At 32.7% G+C, this 13,155-nt stretch overlaps 1 protein-coding gene across 1 annotated transcript in view; it reads left to right on the top strand.

Annotated features, from left to right (window-relative positions):
- The window catches only part of LOC105543919 (protein piccolo-like), a 92,354-nt gene that overhangs the window by 42,741 nt on the left and 36,458 nt on the right, over positions 1–13,155 (top strand). Inside the window, exons 13-14 of the mRNA XM_011986109.1 lie at positions 2,241–2,382; positions 6,441–6,514. Of these exons, the coding sequence (XP_011841499.1) occupies positions 2,241–2,382; positions 6,441–6,514 (216 nt within the window). The remainder of the gene's footprint in view (positions 1–2,240; positions 2,383–6,440; positions 6,515–13,155) is intronic.

The raw sequence follows: 13,155 nt of genomic DNA, 5'->3' as shown, positions 1-13,155 counted from the left end.
TAAATCATTTTTATAATGTAGCTATTTTTGTTCATTGTGAGGTTGCTCTTGAATTAAAATTATTTTAATTTAATAAATATAAATTGATTAAATATTAGTGGCTAATAATTATGTTTTACCTTTGAAAATAGTAAATTGTGATTTTCCAACTGATGAAATTAATGTCTTCCAGTCAGTGTCATACTAAAAATTATGAATTGGATTATAGAATCCCAGTCAAAAAGTATGACAGCTTTCTTTGGTTTATAATCAATTAACTAATCTGACTTATTATGTAGGTTATGCATTTTAATCTACTTTATACATGTCCATAATTTTACATTCTACTCATATTACCTTTACATTTTTTAAATTATTCCTTTAAGAAGTTTTTTTTTAACACTAACTACATCATCTGGGTTTCTTCTACATAAATTAAATATTCAGATACATAACTATTCTGTTTCCACAAATCTAGTCCTGTGGGTTACTAGTAACTCATTGGTGACTGGTTGTTAACAGCATTCAGTTCAATTAGTCAACTGTATATCAGATGTCTATAAGTTAGGAAATTATAGACATCTAAGTTCTAAATAGCCATTTCTAAATTATACACATCTGATATACAATTGACTAACTATTAAAAATTTCTTTCTTCTTCCTATTCTGGGGAAGGGATTCCCTATTCTGGGGAAGGGATTCATATTCTGGGGAAGCGATCCTACTGCCACTGGAATATATATAACAATTCCTTGTGGCTTTAGAGAACCCGCTACTGCCGAACTCGAAAAAGTGAAGAAATGGGGGAAAAGTTAAATCCTTTGCAAGACTTGATGCTAGCTATCCTGATGGTGGATTTCCTGTCCTCAAATGGTTTCCCACACAATGTTTGTGTGCTTCACTTCATTTAGTTATTATATTGGTTAAAATTCCACCACATTAAGAATCATTGTGTTTTTATACATATCCTTAAGAAATATGTAGCTATCTTAGGACCATGAAATGATTATCAACTGTTCACTCATTAGTGTAACTCTATCCAACTGGCTAATAAACTCCTGATGGGATAGGGATGCATTTATGAAGAAAAAAGACTCAAAGTAGAATTGTAGGTTTGAACACATCTAGATTTAGAAGAGAATAGAGTTAAATTCATTTTCAAAGACTATTTAAGCTCAAAGACAGTAAGAAACAGCCATTGATAGTAAAGCCCTTGAGAAGAGTGGGGATGTGGCAAATAATATCACAAGAGGAAAAAGAGTAAGTTACTGGCCTCCTACATATCTCACTCCTCATAACCACCATTTTATGAGGTAGGCATTACTTACTCCATTGTTTCCAAATGAGAAAAGCGGTGTGGAGTTGCTAAAGAGTGGGTTGGGAATCAAAACCAGATCGGTGTGACCAAAAAGTTCACTCTCTCTGGCAGAAGACAAATATCAACAATTTCAAAAACTTACTATAGAAACTTCTCCCCAGCAAAATAAGGGAAAAACTTGCCTTATCTTCCTTCTTTTTGCATCAAGATTTCTTCTCAAATCTGCCAACAATATTAGTACTATACCCCTAATGCATAATTTATTGCACAAATGTGTAATGTCTCTATGGGAATATGGATTCTTATATTCAAATATCAAACTTAGGAAATTCTTGAGACAAGTCTTGATGATAAACTAGGAAATGCCTGAAGGGAAGCAAATATCTTTAAATTTTAAAAACTTGCTGGAGATAGCAGGCAAAGGTACATAAAAACAAACAGAATTTTCAATCACTTCTTAAAATTCTATTTTGCATCTTTGCTTCTAAGGAGAAAAACAGATTATTGTCTAGTAATAGGAAAAAAATAAGCAATTTTCTTTATCTTGCCATTTCTATCTACCCAAATCTTTCTAAATTATTTTCTCCATGAAATAGCAAAAATGCTTTTTATTTACCATATCATTTTTGCAATACTGTGCAAGGAAACCACAAAAATAATAATAGTAGCATAGTTACATACTATTTAACTCGGTCTAAAAATTAAATATTTTTTTCCCTAAAGGTGATTGTTTTTCCTTGATGTCCAACAAAAACAGTAAAATAATTTATTGTTGCCACTGTGCATTATCAGTAAAGGAAACGAAAAGGCAGGTTGAAAAATGTAGTTCTTCAGTAGCTGTTTCTTTACACATGTAAATTAAGAAGATGTATAATGATGCATTTGTAGATCAATGTCAGCTTCATTTATTGACTGTGGTGTTGAATCTTCCCACACCATGCAGCAAAGCCTCCCAATCACCGGCCTGCAGAAAGCTCTGTGTCCACCGGCTCCTCGGGCAGCAGCTTTGGCAGTGGGTATAGCGTGGACAGTGAAGGAAGCAGCAGCACTGCAGGGGAGACTAATCTATTTCCTATTCCAAGGATGTAAGTGGGTCTCTTTTTGTTACTACAAAGCTTACTCAGCATCATGAGTAAGGCATTCTCAACAGTTAACAGGAAATAACCAGACAATTATCCAATTCTGAGTCATTGTCCCTGAGACACTTCAACTGTTAATGCCTATGTAAAGATAGATAGTTCAAGAAAGATTGGATAATTCAGTTAATTCTAAGGATAAATGTTAGTCACTACCAGAACTACTTAATCAATACAATCTCTATTTGATGTAAAAACTGCTAATCACTTAGCCATGCCAGAATAAAGTCCAGCAGGAGTACAAAAATGTTTTAATCACATAATGATCAAATACAAACATTACTGGTATTTGAGACAAACATATATTAATTTACCTTGAATCAGGAAAGATTTAAACATATTCAAAGAATCCATATATCATATTTGAAATAGAGGACATAGTGAATAATTATACTTTTCAACTATAAATCCTTCTACAATTAAGATTGAAGGCATTGAAGTGTTTCTATACTTTCTAGAACAAGTACCGAGTAGCGCATAGGTCCCTGACTAGGTACTCTTGGAATAAGAATCATTCATAATATTAAACCTCAAAAAAAAAGTCATTTTGCAAATCAAATGCAAAACTTTAGCAGACTTAATGTGTTAGAATCACTTTGATCATATTGGTAGCATTTAAGATAAATATGTAGATTATGTCTATTCCAATAACAAAATCCAAACTTCCTGACCTTTCCTTCTCCTCCCTATTAACTAGTCTTCTGGATTTTGAAAATACCACTGGGCCACCCAGGTCCCAGGATTTAGGCCAGGACAAATTTCAGTCTACCACCTGCTTTTCTAAGGCCAGTGAGCTAAAAGTGGCGTTTCCATTTTTGAATGTGTAGGAAAAAACAAAAGAAATGTGATACTTTGTGACACGTGAAAATTATAGGAAATTTAAATTTCAGTGAATATAAACTAAGTTGTATTGGAACACAACCACTCCTATTAGCTCTGTATTGCCTGATGCTGCTTTTGTGCCACAGGGCAGCATTAAGTCGTTAGAACACAGCCCATCTAAAATATTTACTAACTGGCACGTTGCAGAGCTTGCCAACCCTGAGCTGGGTTGTCGAAAAATGGTTGTCTTTTCCATTTTCTCCAATGCTAAGTGAAGACTTTTCAGCAGGTGGATTTTCTATTTCTCTTTGTTTTAAAATAAGCGTTTTCATAAATCTTTCCTTTTGATGTCCACAACAATTGTAATATTTTGATAACGGTTCAGTTGCAAAGCATTAGGGAAAATGGATTTTTACAGTGAAAATGAGTTCATTTTGTTGTTTTTAACTACATTTTTTTTCAATTTAAATTAAGCAAATTATTGTTGTATCACCTGCCCATCTTAGCTTTCTTTTCTTTTATGAAATTTCATCTATGGATTCAGTAGAGTTATTTGTACTTAATCAGTTCTATTTTATTGGAAATTCTTCCTAAAAGGAATCTAATCCCATTGGTCTTTGACTTCTGATGATCCAATTTGACAGAAAATAATTTCTACAGATTCATTACATTTCTCCCTAAGCTGTAAATGCCATGTGAATTTAGAAAGGTTTTAAACCACACATAATTTGCTATCCTTCCAATTTTTCTGCACCTTTCAAAATATATAATTTAACACTGATGATAAAGTTATAACTTCCAAAGAGTAAATATGTTATTTTGTCAATATCTGAATGTCTGTAGAATAAGTAGATTATGTATTTTATATATACATGCACCACATTCTAATTTTGGTTTTTTCCACTTTCTGTTTCTCTTGTAAATCAAAGCTTCGCACAACTGTCTAGGAGACTCTTGCTTTGCCATATGAGCACAACAAATATTTACTTTTGAAAACCACTATAGGATATGTGTAGGAAGTAGTATGTGGCAGTTCTTTTTTATCCCCCATTGTATCTAATAAAATTATTGCTTGGGCTAGTAAAAGTTTTTAATAAATATCTAGTGATTGTTTAAAAATATAAATTATAAAATGTATAGCAACAATGTTCTGAGCTAAAGTGTAGTCATTGGGAATTCAGAGAAATCACATCCTTCACATGACCCACAGTTACATTTCCTTTGCACTTAACTTAGCTTCACAATCCTGTGAAAGTTTTTTGTATAATCTTCAAAATGTACTTACTACACATACTGACTAAGTACCTATGTTAAAATCAGTTTTAATCAAAAGCAAAGACTGGCTGGGTATCACCCTTAACATATAAAGTCTAAGAATCAAGAACAACGCCCAAAATTATCAAAATGTAGTTGTGCTACAATTACTAAGACTTATAGTAACTACTTTTTAAAAGTCTGGGATAGTATAAGAATATTAATTTTTTAGTATTATTATCTACTAGATTACCAATACTAAAAAGACCCTCACTTTCAATAGAATTGGTTCAGTAACAAGGTAAGTTTTGGCTCACTCTACCAGCGTAATGTACTGATAAAAGTAAGATTACTGCTATTAAACTTTTTTTTCCTCTCTAATGCTAACAGATAGAGCAGAGTTCTTTTTTGTTTTCTTTTCTTAACTAATTGTCTTGAATCTTGATGAAGCAATTACATACGCTAAAATTTTGTGCATTGCTTAAATATGTATGCAGATGTTGACCATGCAGACCATGGTTTAACATACATATGGCAAAACAGAAATGTTGGAAATTGCTTAATTTGCATGAACTTGGTCCCTCACATACACACTTAATAAAAATTTGTACTTAAACCTTTAACCTCGAATTATTATAATGGAACAATGTAATGGTTTTTGAGCTAAAATAATTTCTGAATTTACATGTGTTCCTCTTTTATTATGTGCAGACACATTTCAGCACCTTCTCTGAAGTAGAATAAGAGGATCTTTAGAGCAGTTTTCAAGTAAGATATGATTGGATTCTTAAGAAATAAATATGGTTACATTTTCAGCAGGTCCAGCAAACCAAACACTTCCTATGAAAGTTGTAATTAATTGTCAGTAAATCCTGCTATGCTAGAAGCATTGCTTACAAAGTGCTCTTTTGTTCAAGCATCTTTCTATAACACTTAAGTTTTATAAAGGCAAATTCCAAACTTTTTCATGTGCCATGTAGCTTTTTCTGTAGCCAGAGAAATAAGCAGTGGCCTACAGTCCTTTAGCTGTTAAATTATTAACATTCTAAGCTTACAATCCTCAAAGTATCATGAATTCTTCATCTAGTTGACTTTCCAAAAAGTTTGAAGCTGAAAAGTAAAAGTGATTAGCAGATTTCAGCTGAATTCTAAGGCTGCTATGAGCATGCCTACCTATTAATATGCTATATTTATTGAATGCTTATGATTTTTCAGGCACTCTTTAAACCTTTTTATGCATTTTTCATGTGATTTTTTTCACAATCAAAGTGTAGCTAATATTATTATCTTTCTATCACAAAAGGAGAAACAGTCTTGACCAGGTACTTTGCCTTACATTACACATAGCAAGAAATAGCAAAGCCAGAAGCAGAGACCAAGCAGCCTGACTACAAAAGCCAGTTTGCTCAACATAGCAGAAAACACAGGAAGGAGTTGGGGAAAAAAAAAACATGAAATAAGAAATATTCTATTAAAATATCATTTTTATATAGTATTTATTTCAATATTGCTCTTTTCACCAAAAACAGCTAGAATAACTCATCAGTACAATTTATAAAAATATAAAGCCCCTTCTCAATTTTGAGTTAGAAATAAATAAAAAATTCTAAAACAAAGTTTGGAAATGTCATGACGGTCTTATTTTTTGATAAATGAGTCTACAAATAAAAATTACTGAATGTTGAGGTATATATTTGGCTTGAAAAGGAATAATAAACAAGTTCACATTTTAAAATCATGATATAGAGCAATTAACTGTGTATGTATGTGCCATTCAAATAATTATTACAAGTCCGAAAATATTTGGTTGGTGCAAAAGTAATTGCAGTTTTTGCCATTACTTTCAATGTTATTTAATTTATGCAAATTTAGCCTCCTTTGCATTCATGAGATCATAACTGAATATGTCATTTTATTTTATTCCTAAACAGAGGGAAGATGGGACAGAATGGACAAGAGCCTGTAAAACAGCCAGGGGTAGGAGTAGGACTAGCAGACACTGAAGGTAAGTAAAAATTTACAATATTAGATTTTGGCCTAATCTACATTCTACAGTATAAATGTTTGAGTTATTTTTCTTTTAACATAAATTTAAATGTTACATACTAATGGCAAAAGCAATAGGTAGTAAGACATCATTATCTATTAAATGAGAATGACTTTCTTTACAATTTCCCAGTTTTCTCATTTGTGTTTAACATTGAAGGAACTTGGGGTACTAAAAAATTAAAAGAGAAAGAAGAATGAGAAGGATGACACAAAAAAGACTCAGAAGACTTTCCGAGGGTAGGAGGGAAATCTTGAACTTAAAAATATATATTTTGTTTAAAATATCATGCAAATAGAAAATCAATCATGGAACCTCATTTAAGTCCATGGAAATTCTTAAATATATGAAGCTGAGAAGAAATTAATGGTGTAAAAATCATTTTACAGAAAAATTCACTGCTAAACTAACTTCTAAAGAAAAACCAAATTTAATTTCAAATTTCATTTTATTAAACAAATGGTAAGTTATTACCAAATGTGAAAGCACCTTAACTTCAGCAAACATATAAAAAGAGTATCTATAAGCTTTATGATGACTAGCTTACCTTTCATAATAGTGTGATAAAATCTAGTATCCCTGGCTAGGTGTGGTGACTCACTCCTGAAATCCCAGCACTTTGGGAAGCCGAGGTGGACAGATCATGAGGTCAGGAGTTTGAGACCAACATGGAGAAATCCCGTCCCTACTAAAAATACAAAAATTAGCCAGGTGTGGTGGTGCTCACCTGTAATCCCAGCTACTCAGGAGGCTGAGGTAGGAGAATTGCTTGAACCTAGGAGGCAGAGTTTGCAATGAGCCCAGATCTCGCCACTGCACTCCAGCCTGGGTGACAGAGGGAGACTTCATCTGAAAAAATAAAAAATTAATAAAATGAATCTAGTAGCCCTATTGTCCTTCATGTGTCATTCCAACCTCTCTCAATACATTTAACTATTCTAAGTAGTTTATTCTAAGTACTTTTCATGCACTGTCTCATTTGATTCTTACAATTACTTATGAGGTAACTAATAACATATATTGGCGTTATATAAAAGGAAACTGAAGTGCACACATAGAACAAAGTCAGAACAAGTGAAAATGACACCAAATGTCACACTATTGGCGTGATTATGGGTGTGTTATCACAAGAATACTACCTAGGGAAATAGAATTGAAAACAGGTTTTCAATTCTGGCCTTTAATAGATATGTGACCTCATTTCTCTATCTTCAGAAATCTCATCTGACAAATGCTGGGTCTAAGTGATACCTAGGTTTTCTCAGGGGCTTAAGTGAATGCCACATTTTTCTTGTTCTACTCAAATTGTAAATTAATCTTTGGACTCCTTCAAAAGCTATGCTTCCTTTATCTCTTGCAAATACAAGGGTTCCACCCTCAATCTACCAATCTTTTTACCTACCCTATCTCTGTACACACTCATGAACTCTCTCTTATAAGTTGATTAGTCCCAAACCTGCAGCCCAAACTCCTGGAATTTAGACTCAGTATGTCAGGCATTTGTGTCCAACCAGGAAACTATAAATGGCTCTGAATATTTGAAATAGAGGAAACAAATGACTAGCAATTGATTATATACTCTTGAAAGAAGCTGAGAAACTAAGTGGGGTATAGTGAAGCAGCAGAAAAATAGCTATTGTTCCAGTAAGCTAGAGGACAGTGAGAGCCAAAACCAGGACACGCCTGCTTTCTGGGAGTAAGAAACATGAAAGAAATTCAGCCAGTGCCAGAAATATATCCTGAGACAGACAAGGATGGGTAGAAATATCCTGGTTCTCTCTTCCTTCCAGTCTCCCATCTCTGCCAGTGCCTGATCAAATCCAATTGGAAGCCAGTTGACAGAGAGGTCTGCAAAACTGTACAGGGCAGCTACTCTGAGAAGAAAGCAAGGAAAAGACTGAAGAATGTATCCGAAAGCACATAAGTATAGGGCTGGCACAATATTTTACATGGATGCATCAAACTACGTATGCCCTGCACTTAATTCACTCTCTTCCCCATTTGCCTTCTTTTCCTTCTATGCTCTTAACACACACAGTTGACAGAATTTGCATATTTTATCATTGTTCTTTGATTTAAATCACCTATTTCTATTTTTGTCTCCTACATAAGGCTGAACAACTCTCAGACCAGAGAAAGCACTTACTCCTCTTGTTATCCCAGCACTTAGCAGACAGCCTTGCCCGCAGAGTTGCTCAGAGAATGTCTATACAATTAGTAGCTATTGATTTTCATGTTACTCTAGAATTTACATATATAGAGAAGCAATTCATGCATACTTTTAGCTACTTAATTTTACCTTTCTTTAATCCTAAAGTTTATAAATAAAATTGTTTTAGTATAAATGTTAACAGCTGTCAATGAACAGAAATTGTTCATCCTAATACTGCTTTCTTCTTTCATATCAGTCCCACACAAAACATGCTTGTTTTCCAAGAAGGAGCCAATCAGAGGCTACTTTATTTTTATTTAAACTTATGAGTCAATATGTTTCCCCTTTAATGAACTGACCCTGATCAACAGTTGATCTCAGATTAGTCATTGAGCAGAGGGGCGGAGGTTGAGGACAGGAACAAGATGGAATATGTAATATAATGTGAGTTATTTATAGTCAAGTGCCCTTTTGGTAGCAACTTTTTGGACAAGTTGTTTTTGACTGAGTTACTGTTAACATTTGACAATAATCAAATGTATAATCTACATAACCATATGAATTTGGCATGAATCACTGTAAGAGAAATATAAAAAAGAGTTAATAATATGGAGAAGAAAACTGCAATAATATTAGACTTTCAGAGGCAATTTTAAATTAGAAAGAATATATAAACAGAGTGAGGAGAAAATGATTAAGAATGTATTTGCTCTATGCAGATAGGAGGACACATCAATTTAAAGTGCAAGATTTTGTTTTGCCCACACAGAAATACGGAATCAACTTTGTGTTGTACTTGAGATATATGTATAACCTGTGTTTGTTTTGAGTGATCCAAAGAATTGTCTTTACTTCCTTTTGTTGTCAGTGAACATAAACAGCCAATTTAGTGGGAGAACAAAAACAAACAAGAGTCAATTCAATTTTTTTAGACAAAATATATAGTTTTTTATTGTATTTTTCCTCCGTTCAATCCTTCACCAGGACATTAGAAAAACTATGACTCTGTAGATAAGCACAGTTTTCTTGAAATTATAGATCCTTGAAATGTTCTACTTCATCTTGAGTACTTATATTATTCATTTAAGCACTTTGCTTTATGAACAACTTAGTCCACTCTAAGAAATACTCATCTACAAAGATTTGCTTTAGGACAGCATACTTTAATTCAGAGTATATCATAGATTTTAAGTAATCGCTTTTAGACAGTTCGTTCACATACAATTTTTATTCTTGTTTTTGCTTTATAGGGTTCAGAATGTAAAAAGTGATGTTTTATGGGGTTGCAATTTCTGTTGAGAATGTTACTGTTTTTTAATGTTAAATAGCCATGTCCTTGTTCTTCTTATTAAGCAAGTCCATTTATTCTGCTTCTAATTTAAAAACAATAACTTTCCACTTAGTCATTTTCTCTAACAATGTTTTTCCTTATTCATAGAAGTTGTTTATGAATTTTAATCCCAGCATGAGATTAGTTCAATGGGTCAGAATGTGAGCTCTATGAAGGGTTCTGGGATTCTGACTTAAGTTGTAGTATAAAACAGTAACACTTTTTCAGACTATCTCCACTAATCAGTCATTGAATTTCCACAATTGAGAGCACATGTAAAGTGAAAATAAGTGTTATGTTTGGCATACAGTTAACATCCTTTAAGTTGTAGCTATTATTAAATTAGGAGTATATGTGAGATAGAGTCATTTTGGTCCCATCCAAAGAAATGATTATTATTCAGGATTGACAAAATGTTGTGCACCTGTTGACAATGAGAGCTATACAAGACCACTTTTCTTTAAGATTCAAATCAAACCAATTAGACTTTCAAATTGTACAGATGAATGTTTTCCCAATTTACACTAAAAACATCTAATTACATCCTTTAAGCTAGTTGACCCTTCTATTAGTTAAGATGGATGTATTTAATACTGTTATTTTTTGCCAGTGAACATCCATGTAGTAGCTGCCTTGATCCATTAAGTCTCCTAAACCAGGTGTTCATCATCTTTAAAAAGTATGACAATCACAACTTTCCATGAAGTTTAATTTTCTTGGCTATATACCTTTCAAGAACAAATAACCCTAATAAATCATTTGTTTTCTTAAGTATCTTTATAAAATTCAATTTAGTTTCAGTAAGAATGGAAATTCAGTTTCCAGAACAAATAAACCTCAAACATTCTAGAAATTTGCTAGGCTCTACTCTCAAAGAGAAAATATGAAACCATTATGGAAGATCCTCAATTAGAGTATAATAACAGCTATTATTATGGCATCCAATAATATTCACTCCACAAATACGGGACCTTGCTGTCTTATTTTTCCCAATACTTATGCTACCTTTCTTATATTTCCAAAGTTGATTAGTGCTATATAGGAGTGTATCTATTATATGCAAAACACCATATTAAAACTTTGGATCCTACAGAGATCGATTCAATACATATGCTGATCTGAGGGAGCATACTGTCCATCTAGTATGATTGGTTCTATTTCATCAGCAGCCAGGAAGCATGCTTGCTGAACCAGGTGTGTATAGCCAGTATCCATTCAGAGAAGGGGCTTTAATAACCATGATGCAAAGAATAATTACAATAAAAATGTATAAACCAGAGGGAAAATTATGTGCTTTGGAATTTCAGCACTGAAAAGCGTGGCAGCATCTGTAGAAGTGATGGTGGGGAGCATGGTTTTGTGAAAGAGGTTACAAGTAGTGACTGCTTTGAAAGTTGAACAAGGTCTAGACATGTGGCAATGAATGAGGCCAAGTTCAGACTGAAGAACACCATGAGGAACAACACAGATGGAAGAAAAGATTGGGGGTATATAGGAGAGAAGTTATTCAGTGAAGCTAGAGCAAAGGGTGCAAGGGGAAAGCCTCCTCCTATTTGGGGGTGATTTCCCTGGACCTTATCACCTTATCACATTTTCCTAAATTACGAGAATCTAAAATCCAGTGTCACTTATTTCTAGTCCTGGATTATTCACTGAGAATTTAAAATTAATGACATTTACTGCAAAATACCCTATTATTGAATTTTTTAAAAAAATTTGTGTCTTAAATCTAAGTCAGATTCATCTCTGGAGGGTATTGATCAACCACTGAAAAGTTAAATGAATTAAATTTCTGTAAGTGATCTTGGGTATTTCTTAGTCTTAGCACACATCAAAGCATTGTCAATTGCTTGATGAAAGCCCAGAATATTTTAGACTTTCAGAGATTAATATCTGAAATAGTAGTTTTCAGTAATTTTTTAAATGTCTTCTTTACGTACAAGTCCCTGAAATGTTGCACTGGGAGTTGTTGCTCTGATTTACTTATGAGGGAGAGGCTTTTGAATCAAGATAAGAATACTAAAACTTAGTAAATAACACTGAATAAATATAAGCCAAGAATATTTTCTTAGTATAGATGTAGAAAATTAACAAAAGATGTATAAATATCACCAATATATAATGTTTATTTTGTTCTAAATACCTTCACATTGGCTGGTTCATTTGTCACAAGACAGTAGGAGATAATAGATATGGAATAATTGAAATAACAATTTCCACCTTATACCGTCAAGGAAACAGAGACCTAGAGCAGTAAAGCCATTCAAGCAGAGTTTTGTAGCCAACTTATTAGAGTTAGAATCTACAGGTAGCTAATCTAACATCACCTGACTCTTACCATTGTACTTACCAACATTTTTATTTTGATATTCATTGTTACACAGCTATTTTATGAAAAAAATATTTTAAATTTATAAGACTATCTTAAGTGGTTTGTAAAGGAAAACATCCAACACTTAATGATTATAGCCAGCCAGCTAATAACACCATTTACATTACAGATGCTATGTAGCTTGCCAAAATTAAAAATCTTGTTTTATCAGATATTGAAAATTTCTGTATTCAAAACAACATAAATTAACACAAAATAGACAAACAGATAAATGGACAAATGGATAACTTAACCAATCCATATATGGTTTCAAAGTAAATGATTATTATAAATTCCAATGGAACAGATATTTCATTCCATAGAAAAAGCTGGTTTGTTTATCAAATAGTTCTGCCATAATTTTCTTCAGTAAGAAAAGAAAATTAGACTTCTAGTCATTACCATATACCAAGTAATTTTAAGGTTAATTAAGGCGATGAAATTTAAAAATGAAATAATAAAAATGTTTGAAGGAAATCCAAATAAGATTTGAACAGGCTTAGTGGAATATGAGGGGCAATTTCCTAAGCAAGATAAGAAGTCATAAGCCATCAAAGAAATAATAGACATTTTTGTTTACAAATAATAATAACACTTATATAGTAAAAGAAACCAAAAATAAAAGCAATGAACAAATGATAAATAAGACTAAAATATTGTAAGTTGTATGATCACTAAATGATCACTATACTAAATAAAGATCTCCCACATTTTGCTCAAAAAAGGACAAACAAGAACAAACATGG

The sequence above is a fragment of the Mandrillus leucophaeus genome, unplaced genomic scaffold (assembly GCF_000951045.1).
Source record: "Mandrillus leucophaeus isolate KB7577 unplaced genomic scaffold, Mleu.le_1.0 Scaffold293, whole genome shotgun sequence".
Classification (NCBI taxonomy): Eukaryota; Metazoa; Chordata; class Mammalia; order Primates; family Cercopithecidae; genus Mandrillus; species Mandrillus leucophaeus.
This window is presented reverse-complemented; position numbering and strand designations above follow the sequence as displayed.